At 43.8% G+C, this 19017-nt stretch overlaps 1 protein-coding gene across 3 annotated transcripts in view; it reads right to left on the reverse strand.

Annotated features, from left to right (window-relative positions):
- LOC115178059 (VPS10 domain-containing receptor SorCS1-like) overlaps positions 1-19017 on the reverse strand; it is a 167059-nt gene that overhangs the window by 23835 nt on the left and 124207 nt on the right. For all 3 annotated transcript variants that reach the window (XM_029739085.1, XM_029739086.1, XM_029739087.1), the window contains exons 6-13: positions 16950-17014; positions 15896-16014; positions 15473-15562; positions 12806-12985; positions 8060-8206; positions 6824-6926; positions 804-880; positions 72-163 (exon numbers count right to left, since the gene is read on the reverse strand). In XM_029739085.1, coding sequence (XP_029594945.1) covers positions 72-163; positions 804-880; positions 6824-6926; positions 8060-8206; positions 12806-12985; positions 15473-15562; positions 15896-16014; positions 16950-17014 — 873 coding nt within the window. The remainder of the gene's footprint in view (positions 1-71; positions 164-803; positions 881-6823; positions 6927-8059; positions 8207-12805; positions 12986-15472; positions 15563-15895; positions 16015-16949; positions 17015-19017) is intronic.

Genomic DNA, 19017 nt, shown 5'->3' on the forward strand with positions numbered 1-19017 from the left:
AGTCTTCCTCAGAGCGAGAGAGAGAGTTGATGCAAACCATGCCAAATTCTATTTCTCTAATAGGGATTCACCATAGGTGTCGGATGGGGAGTGGAGTGTGTCTTATAGCCACCAGGGCCCCTCCTTGGTCCAGGTAGAGAACACTGTACTCCTCATCAAAGATCTGAAAGGCAAAAGGTATAAAGTATAAACTCAATATATGACTAGCGTTATTGATTACCAAGACATTTTTGTTTTAGTAGTGGACTTTAATGTTGATGAAAGAGCAACCTAATGAACGAAGGTACACACACATAGGCATGCACACACATACACACCCCCCTTACCCACATCAGATCTCCCTTCCTCCCTCCCTCTCTCTCCCTCTCGCCCCCCCCCGCTCTCAAAACTGAAACACCCCCCTTACACACATCAGATCTCCCTTCCTCCCTCCCTCTCTCTCTCTCCCTCCCCCCCGCTCTCAAAACCAAAACACACCACACTTCGATGTGGTGTGACGTTGCCGCGTCAATTCTCTACCCATTATTTTTCATCTATGTCCTTTAATTAGACACGAGGCCCATTAAATTGAAATCGTGGCCGTCAAATAAGGGAAGTGGAGGCGAGGTGGCACAGACATCCACCCACGGGCATCGTTGTACGGGCAAAGGCAGGGGGGCTACCGAATAACATTAGTCTCAAGATCTCATTTGATTATCTGCACTAAATCACAGCGGCGGGTGGCAAGGTGGTGGATTAAACACCATCCTGGGGATGATGATGTAGTTATTGAAATGGTGAGGATCTCCCTCCCTCCCCCTCACCTGTCTCCATGTGTTGCCGGCGTCCGAGGTGATGAACATGCTCACGTTGCTGGTGGTCAACTCCGCTCCGATGGAGCCTGATGAGAGGAGTGGGGGGGGGGGGGGGTTGGGTGAAGTGTTCAGGATGAGAGAGTCCCGTATGACTTTAGCTAACTGCTAAACTATTGATATCCTTGAGGGTGTGGGGCTGATTTAAATCAAATCCAAAATTCCACAGCTGTCTGATATACTGTACATGGCCTTAATAAAAAGTTCAAAGTCATACAGGAAGTGTCTTAAATTACAGAAGTGATTAATGTAATTTCTTCCTGAAGGACGCACAGACTGTATACTAAAGTCAAAGTCAGTATTGTCCTTTCATACATTGACATTGAAAACTAAAAAGGTTTCCTAACACACATTACAGTAATAGTCCACTTACTGTGCAGTATTAACCATCCAGTCTCCTCTACCACATAAAGACCTCCGCTTTCAGACTGAGGCTGTTGAGTCTTCTACTATAATTACTCCCATTTAGTGGCTAATTAGAGTCAGGTGGTTTAAAAGCAGGCTAGAGGAGAAGTGTACCAGAGTGTACCCCTCAGTGGCAGAGTTGGCTAACCCTGTGTCTCACTGGCTCTGTGTGTGTCTCACTGGCTCTGTGTGTGTCTCACTGGCTCTGTGTGTGTCTCACTGGCTCTGTGTGTGTCTCACTGGCTCTGTGTGTGTCTCACTGGCTCTGTGTGTGTCTCACTGGCTCTGTGTGTGTCTCACTGGCTCTGTGTGTGTCTCACTGGCTCTGTGTGTGTCTCACTGGCTCTGTGTGTGTGTCACTGGCTCTGTGTGTCTCACTGGCTCTGTGTGTCTCACTGGCTCTGTGTGTCTCACTGGCTCTGTGTGTCTCACTGGCTCTCTCTGTGTGTGTGTGTGTGTGTTTGTGTGTCTCTCACTGGCTCTGTGTGTGTATGTGTCTCACTGGCTCTGTGTGTGTGTGTGTGTGTGTGTGTGTGTGTGTGTGTGTGTGTGTGTGTGTGTCTCACTGGCTCTGTGTGTGTGTGTGTGTGTCTCTCTCACCGGCTCTGTGTGTGTGTGTGTGTGTGTGTCTCACTGGCTCTGTGTATGTGTGTCTCTCTGTCTGTGTGTGTGTGTGTGCATCTCTCTCACTGGCTCTGTACGTGTGTATCTCACTGGCTCTGTGTGTGTGTGCCTCACTGGCTCTGTGTGTGTGTGCCTCACTGGCTCTGTGTGTGTGTGCCTCACTGGCTCTGTGTGTGCGTCTCTTTCACTGGCTCTGTGTGTGTGTCGCACTGGCTCTGTGTGTGTGTGTCTCCCTGGCTCTGTGTGTGCGTGTCTCACTGGCTTTGTGTGTGCGTGTCTCACTGGCTTTGTGTGTGCGTCTCTCTCACTGGCTCTGTGTGTGTGTGTTTGTGTCGTACTGGCTCTGTGTGTCGCACTGGCTCTGTGTGTGTCGCACTGGCTCTGTGTGTGTCGCACTGGCTCTGTGTGTGTCGCACTGGCTCTGTGTGTGTCGCACTGGCTCTGTGTGTGTGTGTGTGTCGCACTGGCTCTGTGTGTGTGTGTGTGTCGCACTGGCTCTCTCTCTCCCTCCCTCTTTTCTCCCTCTCTCTCTCTCTCCTTTCATTCTTCCTTCCTTCCCTCCTTCCCTCTCCTGACCGCCTTCCTAACAGGAGGGTACAGGAGAACTGTTCCAGAGTGTAACCCTCAGAGCCCCCCTCCCTCCAAATCATCTCTCTCCCCCCTGCATGCTGTATGCCTCTTCTACTGTTCTTTGTTTAACGTATTATTATCTATCCTGACACCTAGTCACTTTATCCTGCCTTCATGTACATATCTACCTCAAATACCTCATACTACTGCACATTGATCTACTCCCTGTATGCAGCTCAATTCTTGTGTATTATATTCCTCTTGTGTTACTATTTTTAAACTCTGCATTGTTGGGAAGGGCTTGTATGTAAGCATTTCACGGTAAAGTCTACACCTGTTGTATTCTGCGCATGTGACAAATTAAATGTGATTTTATTGAACTAGATTTGTACCCTAGGATTAAGGGCTTTTATCCAGTGTCGAGGTGAAACAGTGCCCTGCTCGCTTTCCATACAGCTGTTGCTTTAGAGATCCATGACCCAGCAAAACACTGTCGGTTACAGTAGCCTACTTTGAATGGATACAGAGATGTGAAATAACGATTTGTGTGTTTGTATGTAAATAAATGACTGGTCCCATAGCTGTTGTCCCAGAGCCATGACTCAGCTAAACACAGTCAGTTACATTATGGATATAATATTCTATATAATGGATACAGAGATGTTCTGTAATAACAATTGTACTTGTACTAGCGATAGACCTTCTGTCATACTATGCCAGTTATACTACCCCATAAAGTCCCAGCCCTTCAGTTCTCCAGAGACCACATGGCACTGTCTAGTAGTAGACTAGACCCACTCCTGACTTCTAAGGCATGTGGAGATATGTCATAGACTAGTCTAGCCCAGCAGGAATTAAAAGCCCTACAGCTAAAATGGGAAACCATTCTGAGACTGATGCTGGTATTGAGTCCAAAATGGCACCCTATTCCCTATTTAGTGCATAGGCTCTGATCAAAAGTAGTGCACTATATTGGGAACAGGGTGATATTTGGGGCACGACATAGTCGCTGATCCTCCTGTGGTGTTTGTTTTACTCCACTAACGGTGGGGAGATGATGAGTGCATCGAGCGGACATGCACTCCTGTGCCCAGACTCCCAGTCGGCAGCCATAAAGGGCTAAACCGTGATGGGTATAGTTTTGGGCACCACTGTGAGTTTCTGGAATATTGTTTCCTGTGTTTGGCCACAAATTTGAGTTGACACAGACATGCTGCCACCTAGGTTCTCGTGGAAGAGAAAAACTCACTGTGAATGGTAGGGCTGGTTGTTTAGTTTAAGGAAAAAAACGATATAACAGATGTCCCTTTTTATACAAAGGGTGGGTCTAATCCTGAACCGCATTCCAGCTGATGTCAATTCCACAAGTTACCACCGGCTAAATCTATGACGTTAAAATACCTATTTACTCTGTTCCATCGGACTGTGCAATCCACTTTCTCATCAGCCCAGCCAGGCAATTTATAAACTTGATCTCCACTATAAAAAGCATCTAGACATTATCTCACATTTCTTTTAGACTAACATTTAGTTTTCAACAGCAGAGAAACCTTGCTGTCTGTCTCTCATTGATTCAATACTCAAGTTCAATCTCCAGCTGTCCCATAGTAATGAATGTGTCGGGAGTCGGGACGAGACAGACAGGCAGGCTGGCAACGTTTCTCAGCCAGTCGAAATCATGAATTAGCTGGCATAATCTTTATAGATGTATACAAAGAAATGTCAATTGAAAAAAGGTGAAATGAAACAAAGTGTAGCTAGTTTGCAGTCTTTCCAGCTTCAGTTTGAAGTGATTGACTTCATCTCGGGACTAACAACACCCGTGCCAATATATCCTCCAAACAGCGGCTTCTCGGGCATTATCACTTTTATTTTTTTATTTCACCTTTATTTAAATAGGCCATGGTGGCGAAGTAATTACAATATACTAATTAAACACTGGAGTGAATAGATGTGCAGAAGATTAATGTGCAAGTAGAGATACTGGGGTGTAAAGGAGCAAGATCAATAAATAAATACAGTATTGGGATGAGGTAGTTGGATGGGCTATTTACAGATGGGCTATGTACAGGTGCAGTGATCTGTGAGCTGCTCTGACAGCTGGTGCTTTAAGCAAGTGAGGGAGATATGAGTCTCCAGCTTCAGTGATTTTTGCAGTTTGTTCCAGTCATTGGCAGCAGAGAACTGGAAGGAAAGGCAGCCAAAGGGGGAATTGGCTTTGGGGGTGACCAGTGAGATATACCTGCTGGAGCGCGTGCTACAGGTGGGTGCTGCTATGGTGACCAGTGAGCTGAGATAAGGTGGGGTTTTACCTAGCAAAGACTTGTAGATGACCTGGAGCCAGTGGGTTTGGCGACGAGTATGAAGCGAGGGCCAGTCAACGAGAGCGTATAGGTTGCAGTGGTGGGTAGTATATGGGGTTTTGGTGACAGAACGGATGGCACTGTGATAGACTGCATCAAATATGTTGAGTAGAGTGTTGGAGGCTATTTTGTAGATGACATCGTCGAAGTCGAGGATCGGTAGGATGGTCAGTTTTACGAGGGTATGTTTGGCAGCATGAGTGAAGGATGCTTTGTTGCAAAATAGGAAGCCGATTCTAGATTTAATTTTGTATTGAAGATGCTTAATGTGAGTCTGGAAGGAGAGTTTACAGTCTAGCCAGACGCCTAGGCATTTGTAGTTGTCCACATATTCTAAGTCAGAACCGTCCAGAGTAGTGATGCTGGATGGGCGGGCAGGTGCGGGTAGCGATCGGTTGAAGAGCATGGTTATTTAGTTTTACTTACATTTAAGAGCAGTTGGAGGCCACGGAAGGAGAGTTGTATGGCATTGAAGCTCACAGTGTCCAAAAGAAGGGCCAGAAGTATACAGAATGGTGTTGTCTGCGTAGAGGTGGATCAGAGAATCACCAGCAGCAAGAGAGACATCATTGATGTATACAGAGAAGAGAGTCAGCCCGAGAATTGAGCCCTGTGTCACCCCCATTGAGACTGCCACAGGTCCGGACAACAGGCCCTCCGATTTGACAGACTAAACTCTATCAGAGAAGTAGTTGATGAACCAGGCGAGGCAGTCATTTGAGAAACCAAGGCTTTTGAGTCTGCCGATAAGAATGTGATGATTGACAGAGTCGAACGCGTTGGCCAGGACGATGAATACAACTGCACAGTAATGTCTCTTATCGATGGCGGTTATGATATCGTTTAGGACCTTGAGCGTGGCTGAGGTGCACCCATGACCAGCTCTGAAACCAGATTGTATAGCGGAGAAGGTACGGTGGGATTCGAAATGGTCGGTAATCTGTTTGTTAACTTGGCTTTCGAAGACCTTAGAAAGGCTGATTTGTAGGGGTCCAGATTTTTTAGAATATCAACTTTCTGGATTTGGTTGAAGGAGAAATGGGGGAGGCTTGGGCGTGTTGCTGTGGGGGTTGCAGGGCAGTTGACCGGGGTAGGGATAGCCAGGTAGAAAGCATGGCCAGCCGTAGAAAAATGCTTATTGAAATTCTCAATTATAGTGGATTTATCAGTGGTGACAATGTTTCCTAGCCTCAGTGCAGTGGGCAGCTGGGAGGAGATGTTCTTATTCTCCATGGACTTTACAGTGCCCCAGAACATTTTTGAGTTTGTGCTACAGGATGCAAATTTCTGTTTGAAACTGCCTGTGTATATTGGTTCCTAACTTCCCTGAAATAGAAGCATGTTCAGTTGGGTGGCAAAGGTGGTATTTTACCATTACGAAACCATATATTTAATCTCTGTTCATGTGCATTGGGAGACTGTCATATCTGACTGAAAGGGCCATGTATAGCCAGTGATAAGCAGTCTGTCACGAAGAGTCAACAGTTACATACAGCACAATATAAAAGACAATAGAAGGGCGCTAGTCAGGCAGTGACTGGAGGAGAATAAGAAAAGGCACTTAAGAGGAACAGCAGGCACTCTGAAGATGCTGTCCCACTCTAGAATTCCCAAGTGTAGCACTTAACTGGTAAATCAATCTGTATACAACGCACAGTGGTGACAGCGTGGGGACATCAGTATGGGCCAACAACAAATATTATGCATAGCCGTCCTAAAGTATGCTGGATCAGAAACTTTTCAGGAAACGCTTTGGGCTGAGTACATAATTTAAATCTGGATATATTTGCAACATGAATGAAGCCCCTAAGTTGTATAACTGCCAGTGTTTGAAAACTTTAATACAGGCCTATATGTTCTTCCCGGAACGATAAAGTATGCAAATTGTCTAAACTCAACTCATAAAGTCAAAGAAACCCCTCAAGTATCTGAGCTTCACAAAATGTACGCAATAAACGTAACTTTACAAATCCACACTGTCACTTTAAATAAAATCCCATGTTCACCTACCTGAGGCCACAATGATCCCCGGGGCAGAGTCCTTGCTCTCGATATTCCCCGATGTGTAAGGGTTGGCCGACACATGTAGGTGGAGGTGTAGGGAACAGTATGGCTAGGGAAGAAGGACAAACAGAACAGTTAGCCTGACTCATTAACAAAGGAGGGGGAAGATCTGTCAACAGAATAGACTTAACTGTATGTCAAACAAACACTCATTAGAGAAGACCCCCAAGCAAATGGCCATCGAGTTGGGATTTATTGACACACAAATGAATGCACGCACACACACACACAGGAACACACGCACGCATTTGCACATACACACCCCCCCATCATAAATCCTCACACAAACACTACTCCCCATTGGCTCCTTCGACCATTAGTTTTGATTGGAATAACCTTTAGCTACACAATTCTCATTAGGACACTGCAAATGCCAGTACTGCGAGCGTGTGTGTTGTGTGTGTGTTGTGTTTAGAGGTTTATTAAAAGGCTGACATTTTCTGACAAATGACTGCATAATACTAGGGGAAGGCGAGGTGCGCTATTGAATCACTAATTACTTTATCAAAGGGTAATTATTTTGGGGTGTATTAAGGTAGCTAAAAAGGGGCTATGCTCTACCCCTTGGCTGACTGGGACCTGTATCTATAATACACACTGTAATAAAGCTGACCATTAAAGCAAATCTGTGTTACTTTGAGCCTTTTAGACAGCCAGCACACTTAACTATTAGAAAGACCCCGAATAGAGTTGATATCCACAAACAATACAGCAAAGGTCTCAACTTCGGCCATTGAAAGTAGCTATTAGCTAGCATGAACAATCAACACCCAAGTTTGTGGAGAAACAAAGAAAAGAAAGGCATAGTTAGTCTCTCCTTCTTTCTGACACATCTCCAGCTCTAAACGTGAGATCAGTTTATTGGACTGGATCAAAATCAAAATGGCTGACCTTTCAGCTCCTCTAGCATCCTCCGCTGCACAACCTCCGGAGCGCTCAGCTTTGACGAGCAGTGCTCTTTCAGAGCTCCATCCCCCTTCCCTCACCACCTCAGCACCGCGGCAACGACCCGGCTCAGTCAACTTCTGACAAGGCCCCGTTGACAAGTCCAACAGTGTTATGACGTGTGTGTGTGTACCCATGTGTGTATCCATGTGTTTGGTACATGCTTGCATCTGTTTGTGTGGTGTGTGTGTGTGTGTGTGTGTGTGTGTGTGTGAGCATGCGTGTGCGTGTCCTCACTAGTTCACAGCGGATGCTGTTCCCCCTCAGGTCAGCAGCGGGAGCCTGCAGTAGCCTCCAGTCTCTCCCTCTGTTGTAGGTGATATAAGTCTTCACCACGTTGTCCATCTTCTTGTTGGCGAGGAACATCCCTTTTATACCCGCCACCTAGGAGATAGAGATTAGGGAAAACATGATGTAATACTTCTAAAAGAAGTAAAGATGTAATACTTCTATTATATCCTGCTATTAGCACCAAATTGTAGCTGGTCTAATAATGAGTGGTTACTTCAAGGAAGGTTCTCGACCTATTTCTAGGGAAATGGTCAGACACATTGTTCTGAACTAAAAGTGATCTTATGTTATTTTTTGTCTTTTATTAACATAAAAAGTGCAAAATGCAAGTTTTTTATGAACAAAATATGAAACCAGGCTGTCTCATCAAGATAATGGATGAGAGACAAAAATACCTGACTAAAATTACACATTTTCAGAGTCTAGACGATAAATCACGTCTTACTTATCTTGTAATACAAACATATATTATATGGTGTTTAGCGAGATGTATTCACGTTTTTATGGTTATAGGATGTGTGTGTGTATCGCCAGAGGGGATCTACTGTAATGTGCATCATAATATATTGTGCTCTGCTTAATGCAGTAGATATGATTGTGATACAGATGTAGGATCTTAATTAGACATATATTGTCAAGGCAAAATAATCCTGCAGCCACAGGATTTGAACGTTTAGTCCACAATGTTGCTTGATCGGTGGTTAGGCTATTAGCTGGCAAAAAGTGGGCTACATAACCGCGTGTTAGTGCAGGTTTTCAGTTAATTTATGTAAATCACAAAGCTCATCTGCATTTTCTGCAGTGCAGGAAAATTCTCAGCAACAAAAGAGAGAACAAATTAAGATCCGACATCTGTATCACAATCATTTCTCCTGCATTAAGCAGAGCACAATATATTATGATGCACATTACAGAAGATCCCCTCTGGCGATACACATCCTATAACCATAAAAGCGTGATAACATCTCGCTAAAAGCCATTTATTACAAAATAAGTAAGAAGCGATTTATCGTCTAGACTCTAGACTCTCTGTATGTAGTAAGATACGTGTGTCCTAAGTTAATCTGACTGGGGGGCTTGGGAAATAACTCTGAATATGAAATTGAGTTGAAGTCCTCACATGCATCTGCCAAGCACTCCCTTCTCGTCAATAATTGACAGATACTTCAATCTCGCCTGGAGCTCAGATTTTAGCATATGCTATGTTTCAGGTCCCCGACCCCAATCAAGGGACTGGATTTGATTCTATCGCCGATCTCAAGGCCAAATGAGGGGCTTAGACATGGCTGGTATATCATCAACAGCTTAATTATTTAATTTTCCATGGAGCTGATATTTTCTTCCCTGGCAATCTGGTGTACAGCGGGCCCCACGTTTGTATCAGGTATGTAAGCTAATGTCTGCAGTTATTCATCAAAGAAAAGAATGTGCGCGTCAGCAGTTTGAAACTGCTTCTGTGTTCATTCCAAAGCGCCTTTGAAAATGGAACAGCAACTCGGTTTACTTCCAAATGTGACAGGAGATTACTTTATTCTCTACACCTCCTGGTTCTCAAACTCTCCCACATTGATCGCTAGTCAAAATAATCTAATATTGCTGGAGTAGGTAATATAGAGAAAGAATAGGTCTATTTGGGAAGATTGCATTGAAACGAGGCTGTGTTTGATGGTTATTATCAGTGATATATTCATTCCATCTGTCAACTGTGTGATTGGAAATCATTCAATTCATCAAAGTGCTTGGGGGTCGAACACCTTGAAACGGTATAGTTTGTACTTCTGCCAACTCTGGCTGCATTCGATATCATGGCCCCACAGGGACGCCACACTTCAAAGCCTACTATAGGCCTGGGCCTATTTACTGTACCACTAGAGTATGTGGTATAGGTATTCCAGAGGCTAGCTAGCAACAATTCACTTCCGGTCTCATGAAAGAGGAAGGCAATTGGCATCTCAAGGTAACACTCTCGCACAAACCACCTCCGTTTCTAACATTACATGCCACCCTTCTGCATTGTGAACCTGTATGTGTATTAACCATTTCTCCAGTGTATTTACAGATCAATCATGACATTAAGCATGCTCCTTCGCCACACTCCTGCTTTGTTTACAGTATATTCACTGTATACATACATAAACTCATCAAAAAAAGAAACGTCCTCTCACTGTCAACTGCGTTCATTTTCAGCAAACTTAACATGTGTAAATATTTGTATGAACATAAGATTCAACCACTGAGACATAAACTGAACAAGTTCCACAGACATGTGACTAACAGAAATTGAATAATGTGTCCCTGAACAAAGGGGGAGTCAAAATCAAAAGTAACAGTCAGTATCTGGTGTGGCCACCAGCTGCATTAAGTACTGCATTGCATCTCCTCCTCATGGACTGCACCAGATTTGCCAGTTCTTGCTGTGAGATGTTACCCCACTCTTCCACCAAGGCACCTGCAAGTTCCCGGACATTTCTGGGGGAATGGCCCAAGCCCTCATCCTCCGATCCAACAGGTCCCAGATGTGCTCAATGGGATTGAGATCCGGGCTCTTCGCTGGCCATGGCAGAACACTGACATTCCTGTCTTGCAGGAAATCACGCACAGAACGTGCAGTATGGCTGGTGGCGTTGTCATGCTGGAGGGTCATGTCAGGATGAGCCATGCAGCAAGGGTACCACATGGGGGAGGAGGATGTCTTCCCTGTAACGCACAGCGTTGAGATTGCCTGCAATGACAAAAAGCTCAGTCCTATGATGCTGTGACACACCGCCCCAGACCATGACGGACCAGCCACCTCCAAAATGATCCCGCTACAGAGTACAGGCCTCGGTGTAACGCTCATTCCTTCGACGATAAACGCAAATCCGACCATCCCCCCTGGTGAGACAAAACCATGACTTGTCAGTGAAGAGCACTTTTTACATGTCATGTCTAGTCCAGCGACGGTGGGTTTGTGCCCATAGGCGACGTTGTTGCTGGTGATGTCTGCTGAAGACCTGCCTTACAACAGGCCTACAAGCCCTCAGTCCAGGCTCTCTCAGTCTATTGCAGACAGTCTGAGCACTGATGGAGGGATTGTGCGTTCCTGGTGTAACTCGGGCAGTTGTTGTTGCCATCCTGTACCTGTCCCGCAGGTGTGATGTTCGGATGTACCAATCCTGTGCAGGTGTTGTTGCACGTGGTCTGCCACGGCAAGGACAATCAGCTGTCCGTCCTGTCTCCCTGTAGCGCTGTCTTTGGCGTCTCACAGTACGGACATTGCAATTCATTGCCCTGGCCACATCTGCAGTCCTCATGTCTTGTAACGGTCGTCATATAAAGGGGACCAAGGCGCAGCGTGTTGAGTGCTCATCTTTACTTTTAATGAAAACACTTAAGCAAAGAAAACAAAACGACAGCCAACAGTTCTGTCAGGTCATACTAACAAAACCGAAAACAACTACCCACGAAAACAAAGGGAAAAACAGGCTGCCTAAGTATGGCTTCCAATCAGAGACAACGATAGACAGCTGCCTCTGATTGGAAACCATACCGGCCAAAACATAGAAAAACAAAACATAGAATGCCCACCCACCTATCACACCCTGACCTAACTAAACAGAGAAAACACAGCTCTCCAAGGTCAGATCGTGAAATGTCTCCATGCAGCATGGCTAAGGCACATTCACGCAGATGAGCAGGGATCCTGGACATCTTTCTTTTGGTGTTTTTCAGAGTCAGTAGAAAGGCCTCTTTAGTGTCCTAAGTTTTCATAACTGTGACCTTAATTGCCTACTGTCTGTATGCTGTTAGTGTCTTAACGTCCATTCCACAGGTGCATGTTCATTAATTGTTTATGGTTCATTGAACAAGCATGGGAAACAGTGTTTAAAAGCTTTACAATGAAGATCTGTGAAGTTATTTGGATTTTTACAAATTATCTTTGAAAAACAGGGTCCTGAAAAAGGGACGTTTCTTTTTTTGCTGAGTTTATATATTATTTTTCACTGTATTTTTATTTTATTGAGACAGAGATAGGTAGAGATGAGCAGAGAGACAGAGAGGGAGGAAGATTCAGAGAAGCCGTGGAGCCAGGATGAAGTATATGTGTTGCAGGCAGCAGTGTTACCCACTACTAGACCAGCCTCAGGCACACATACAGGTACATCTACCTTATCTCCAGTATATTTACTTTGTACATGCACAGGAGGTCTATCATGACGTTGTATATTTGCCTCATACAGGTCTATCATGAAGTTGTATATTTACCTCATAAAGGCCTATCATGATGTTGAATATTTACCTCATAAAGGCCTATCATGTTGTTGTATATTTACCTCATAAAGGCCTACCATGATGTTGTATACAGTATTTACCTCATACAGGTCTATCATGACGTTGTATATTTAGTTCATACAGGTATATCATGACGTTGTATATTTACCTCATACAGGTCTACCATGGAGTTGTATATTTACCTCATACAGGTCTACCATGGAGTTGTATATTTACCTCATACAGGTCTACCATGATGTTGTATATTTACCTCATACAGGTCTATCATGGAGTTGTATATTTACCTCATACAGGTCTATCATGGAGTTGTATATTTACCTCATACAGGTCTACCATGGAGTTCTATATTTACCTCATACAGGTCTACCATGGAGTTGTATATTTACCTCATACAGGTATATCATGATGTTGTATATTTACCTCATACAGGTCTATCATGACGTTGCCCTCGTGCCCCATGCTGCTGACTACGTTCTCCAGGGCCAGGGTGTAGAAGACCCCTCCAGTCTCTGACACGTACAGGTTGTAGGTGTCGTTCTGGTTCCACTCCTGCACCGCCGCAACCACCCGGTTCTCATCCGTACTGATCACATGCAGATCCTAGCAGAGAAAGAATGTCAGCGGGTTACATTTGACAATAAGTTGCATATATACTTTTTCATGTAATTGGAACAAATACATACATTTTCAAGCTGTAATTAATTACAGACTAATATACACTGAGTGTACAAAACATCAGGAATACCTGCTCTTTCCATGACATAGACTGACCAGGTGAAAACTATGATCCCTTATTGATGTCACTTGTTAAATCCACTTCAATCAGTGTAGAGGAAGGGGAGGAGACAGGTGATACAATTATTTTTAAGCATTGAGAAAATTGAGACAAGTATTGTGTTGTCACGTCCTGACCATTGAAGCTGTTATTTTCTATGGTAGAGTAGGTCAGGGCGTGACTAGTATAGATTTTCTATGTTGTTATGTTCTAGTTTCTGTATTTCTGTTTTGTTGGGATGATCTCCAATTAGAGGCAGCTGGTCATCGTTGTCTTTAATTTGAGATCATATTAAGTAGTTGTTTTTCCCACCTGGGGTTGTGGGAGATTGTATTTTGAGTAAGTGTATGTTGCACCTCTTCGCCATGGTTTGTTATTTTGTTCATTAGTGTATTTGTATGTCTTGCATAGTTTCACAGTTTAAATAAAATGTGTAACGATACACACACTGCGCTTTGGTCCCATCCTTCAGACAGCCGTGACATGTGTATTCTTGCCATTCAGTGTGAATGGGCAAGACAAAGGATTTGTGCCTTTGAATGGGGTATGGTAGTAGGTGCCAGCCGCACCGGTTTGTGTCAAGAACTCCAACGCTGCTGAGTTTTTCACGCTCGACAGTTTCCTGTGTGTATCAAGAATGGTCCACCATCCAAAGGATATCCAGCCAACTTGACACAACTGTGGGAATCATTGGAGTCAACATGGGCCGGTATCCCTGTGGAACGCTTTTGACACCTTGTAGAGTGCATGCCACAACGAATTGAGGCTGCTCTGAGGGCAACTCAATGTTTGGTGCACTAAGTTAATTGAACATTTAAATGAACATTTAAATGAATCATTTTTACAGCGATTTTGTTTAATTACAATTCAATAATTAGTTGGTAGCTAACCATTTCAAATAGATTGCATTGGTGAAACAATCAGATTTAATTAATGACATGCAGGCCAACTGTAATTTCACTTACACAATAGAATAATTACACAATAGTAATTACAGTGAAATTACACTGGAATGAACAACTTAATGAAGAGAGAATCAAGCAACACAGACTCACACCTCCAATTTTAAAATCCCCATGTAATTATCAAATGAACAGAGGTGGTGCAGTATGTAACTCTCAAAATGTATAGCTTCCCCCTCCTTTTCACAAGTAAGGTAACAGGAAAACAATCTACTGCTTCAGAAGTAAGTGATCTGATTAAATAAAATGTTGATTTGATACTCCCTCTAACTACTGTAGCTCCCCAATGGAGATGATAGTTTATTTAGAATGCATTCTAATTAATCCGGCGCATAATCACAAATAAATAACATAAATTACAATCGAATCTAACCTCTCCCTTGATTAACCTTAAAAATTGACACTTTGAATCAGTTTTGATTTCCATGTACCCACAATCAACTCCTGTTAATAGTAATATGTTAACGGGTGTATTACAGTGGCCTTTCGAGAACCTCCGTCTACCCAATTTACCCATCCCACCCCCGCTGGGTTTAATCAGAAGAATAAATCAGTATCCGACCTCATTCTCACCAACGTAACTCCAGCGAGGAGGATATTGCACTTATTAACTTGAATTGTGTGCTCGTCGGCCCGCACTAACACAGAGGGACACAAGCTGTTCTCGCTAGTGAATTTCATCTATCTCTGACTGCGCCTGCACACCTCAGTGTGTAGAGAGAAAGAGAGCGAGAGAGAGAGAGAGAGAGAGAGAGAAAGAGAGAAAGAGAGAAAGAGAGCGAGAGACTAGGATGGCCCATGGCTTGATTGAATAAAACATGTTTAATTGTCAATGGAGAGGCGGGAAGGCCACAAGAGAGACCACAAGCATATAGCTGCATTGAATAACAATGGCAGAAACAACGGCTGTTGGTTTTGGCCTCAGTTCACTCATAAATAACAAAGAGATGCTGGATAGAAAGCTACCTGTGTTGTTTCCAGTATTGGTCTCATGATGGCTTAGGTTTGAATTCCCATAGAGATTATTCTTTTGATGCATTTAAGGTAGGTTGAAACATAGATATATATCCACTGGACCGGAGTCTGGTCGAGTGGGTAACACTCTCGCTTCCGGAACCATATACTTCCTCCTGCAGCAGGGATCCCGGTTTGTTCCCGGCATGAGCCCTAGACACTTCTGCACCCTCTACTCTGTCTTCCTGCTTCTGTTCTCCCTACTCGGTCTTCCTGCTTCTGTTCTCCCTACTCAGTCTTCCTGCTTCTGTTCCTTCTACTCTGTCTCCCTGCTTCTGCTCCTATCCTGGAATGTTGATCGACCATTGTATGACCATGTGGGTCTGTGGGTTATACCTTAGGCAAGGTGTACTTGGGTAGCTTCATGGGTGTGAAGACTTCCCGCTTGGCTGACACGTAGTAGATTGGACGCCCACCAGTTGACACCTGCAGGTCATGAAACCATTGAATGAAAACGCATTCAAGATATACGACCCATCAAGCATACTACATACTAAAGCCCTGATTAATATAATCTGTTATAATACATTTCCAATAAACGTATAGCATGTTCTCTCTCACACACATACCATTGTTCGTTCACATTCAAGCAGTATAACACATCAATCCCAATATCATATTCACGCAATATACATACTGATATGATCTCAACATTTCTGATAATCCTATTACATGTTCTCTTACACACACATACACAGCTCTGTTCTGGTTCATGTCCTTCTAACTTCCGGTTCACGTCAGATATGGGCAATTACCTACCTGGACAAAAACATACTCGTCTTGCACCACAAGGGAATTGGGGTCAATGTAGCCAGGAAACGGCTTGCCCTTATTGGCCTCGGTGCAGTTCTGCAGCTTGCAGGTGACGTACAGCGCCTCTGCACACACGGAGAGAAGAAACCGCAGCCATTGAACCAATGATCATATTAGCCAATGGGGGACAGGCAGCCTTCACAGCGAGCTAGCCTTCCATCAGGTGTCTCACATTAATTGCGTCAATAAAGTGGTGAGTGAAAAGCGAGGGGAAAGTGGAGGGTGGACCAGGGAGGCCAATTGCTTTCTTTCCCCTCAATCGCGGTGTGAGGTGGGGAGAGAGGTGTGGGACTGGCTGTCCCTGTGTGTTAGGCGAGCCGCGTGATCAATGGTGATGGCCATACTGGGGCAAAGCTTGCGCTGTCACAAGGGTGTCTGTATCTGTGGCGGCTGCTAACTGGGGATGACCCCGGCCAAAAGGGTGGTTGTTTGCTTTCTGTCAGGGATTAGAGGGGAGCTTCTATTTTTGTCTACTGAGTTAGTTGAGGGCCGGGAAGAATACCCCTTAAGTTTTGAGAGCTGTATCCCCAGTACAATGGCGTAGATTAACTATGAGGTGTGTATGTCATGTGTTACCTCCATATCTGTCTCAACCTTTTGACGTTAGGATACATGGTAAATATAATATGTTCATGACAGAGTAGTAAAACAGAAATTGTGAATTGGTATTGTATCATGCGTATTGCGTCACTGTATCAGGTAGATCCATTCAAATGAATTCTGTCCGTGCCAAAACACGGACAGGTGGCCATTATGTTTCCATCCATTTCATTGACATTCAGAATGTCGAGTATCGGGATCACTCTGGTTTAAAAGGCATTCTAATATATGCATTACTTTTCTCAATCGTCATTGTGCATCCCCCACGCCTTCAACCGTGTGGCCCGTAGCCCTACATGCCCTCTCAATCCCTTTCCACTTTAGTTCAAGGCTCATGGTACAGTAGAGACACTGGAAAATTGAGGAACAGAGCAGGAACTCTGAAAATTTAATTACTCACGTCCTTCAGAGATGATGGTTTCCAGGTGAATTAAGCCCGGTTCTTTGTCTAAACCCGTTTTCGACCTGCGGGGGAGAAGACACATTTCTTTCAGGTACATCACTATTCTTTAGCAAGGAAGGACAGAAGGATTTCACTGATGCTACCGAGCTTATACTTACCTACTTATCCCTGAGATTGCTTGTCAGATAAATTCAGAACACTGAGGGAAATTACAACCAGAATGACGATTGCCAGAAAATTCAAGGGCCCCAGGCTATAACCCTGAGGAACACCTCAAAAGGTTGTTCATTGAGGTAAAAAGAAAAACTACCTCAGGTGTTACGTGTGATGTTACCGTGTTCAAGGCCAAACCGTACCAAACTGCCCTTACTTTCCTGACAGATTGATGGGGAACACATCCTGAAACTAGCAAGAGGGAAAGTAATTGATTTGCTTGCTCAGAACGCCCGCAGACACGGTGCAGCTGCACAAAATCATTACAGGCCTGAAATATTTACTAAAAGGAAATCAGAGGGATATCTTCATAGAGCAAAGAGGACAGCACACAAAGGGAGATGAGATCACGCACAGAGCCCACCCCCTGGTCTTAATTATGGCACTTTTTGGCAGTATTGGTGATTTCCTAGATAAAACGCATCATCTCTGGAGACTGACCTATTTACCTTTCTCCCTCATTCTCTCTTCAGTTTAAAAACTAAGGGTGAACAACCATTCTTTAAGCTCACTTATTTCAATTCTCATAGACTGTACTAGTGGTGAGTTTGAATCTACAATATCTACAATGTGGGAAGATATAAGGGGCAGCAATAATGATTTGACATGTGATTAGCTGTGATGTTGTCTCCCTTGAGACTAGTGGTTTAAATAGGTAAAAATGATTAGAAGGATTTTCATGCGATGGAGCTCTTGCCTCACATAAAAAACCCAGAGAGGATGTGATCTATAGATGTGATACAGATTCTAGATGAAAATCTGCTCACGACTGGCAGGTTGACGTTTTTTGGGATGAGTCCTGTCCTCAAGTCAGAACTGACCGATCTTTGCTTGATGGGCCAGCTGAAAAGTCAAATTTGGCTATATTGTAAAAATGTATTAGCTCTTTGGTCTAATTTAATGTTAGGGTTAGGCATCAGGGTTAGCAGCGTGATTAAGATTAGGGTTAGGTTGAAAATCAGATTTTATGAATTTGTGGCTGTGCTAGCGACCACTCTGCAAAGCTGCCTCCAGAACAAGATTCATGACAAAACACGTTAACCTGCTCACGACTGTGCCTTTTCTTTTCAACTACAATGGTCCGATTCAGAAAGGAAGTTTCCCAAAACCTTATTAACAGGGTTCACACAGTCCTAAAAATAAATCTCACTCACTCAAGGAGTGCAGAAGCAAACCCTCTAGGCATCCTCTTCCCAGAACTGCCTAGCTTGTTACCACTGACAGTTTCTCACGAATTTACTCAACAAAAGCTTTTTTTTTATACATCCGATTTAAGCCAGTTGTGTTTAAAAATGACTGGATTTGACAGTTCATGTCTGGCAGATGTGGGACCAGCTACGAAGTAGAACAGATGAAGAACAGAGGAGGATAACAAGAAATGAAACAGTAGAAGGAAGATCAAATCCCAGCAGAATATAGAGAGAAGACAAGAGCATTCTCATGGGGTTGATTTGACTGACAGTCAAGTAAGGTCATGCTTTCAAAGACCTAAGGCTATATGGTTGAAACAGAAGATCAAATCAAACTACAATGCTCTTATTATCAAGTATTATCAAGGACTGCTGTATCCCATGATGGAGAAGTTCATAAAAAAGAAGAATAAATATATATTCGCAGCATTAATTGTACAAGGTATTTCATACATATCCAAATCCATTTAACTCCCTCAAACTAACATTCCAAACTAAACTCCAAAACCTTGTATATAACCTTGCTTTAGGAATAACATTGAACAGGACCCTCCAGAGCTCCAACAGGTCCGACTGAAATCACAAAACTCATCCAAAATCCCACTCATGTGTTGACTACTCGGTCTGTTCACATTCCCGTGTCCACTAGCCACGCTCAACCA

The sequence above is a fragment of the Salmo trutta genome, chromosome 38 (genome assembly GCF_901001165.1).
Source record: "Salmo trutta chromosome 38, fSalTru1.1, whole genome shotgun sequence".
Classification (NCBI taxonomy): domain Eukaryota; kingdom Metazoa; phylum Chordata; class Actinopteri; order Salmoniformes; family Salmonidae; genus Salmo; species Salmo trutta.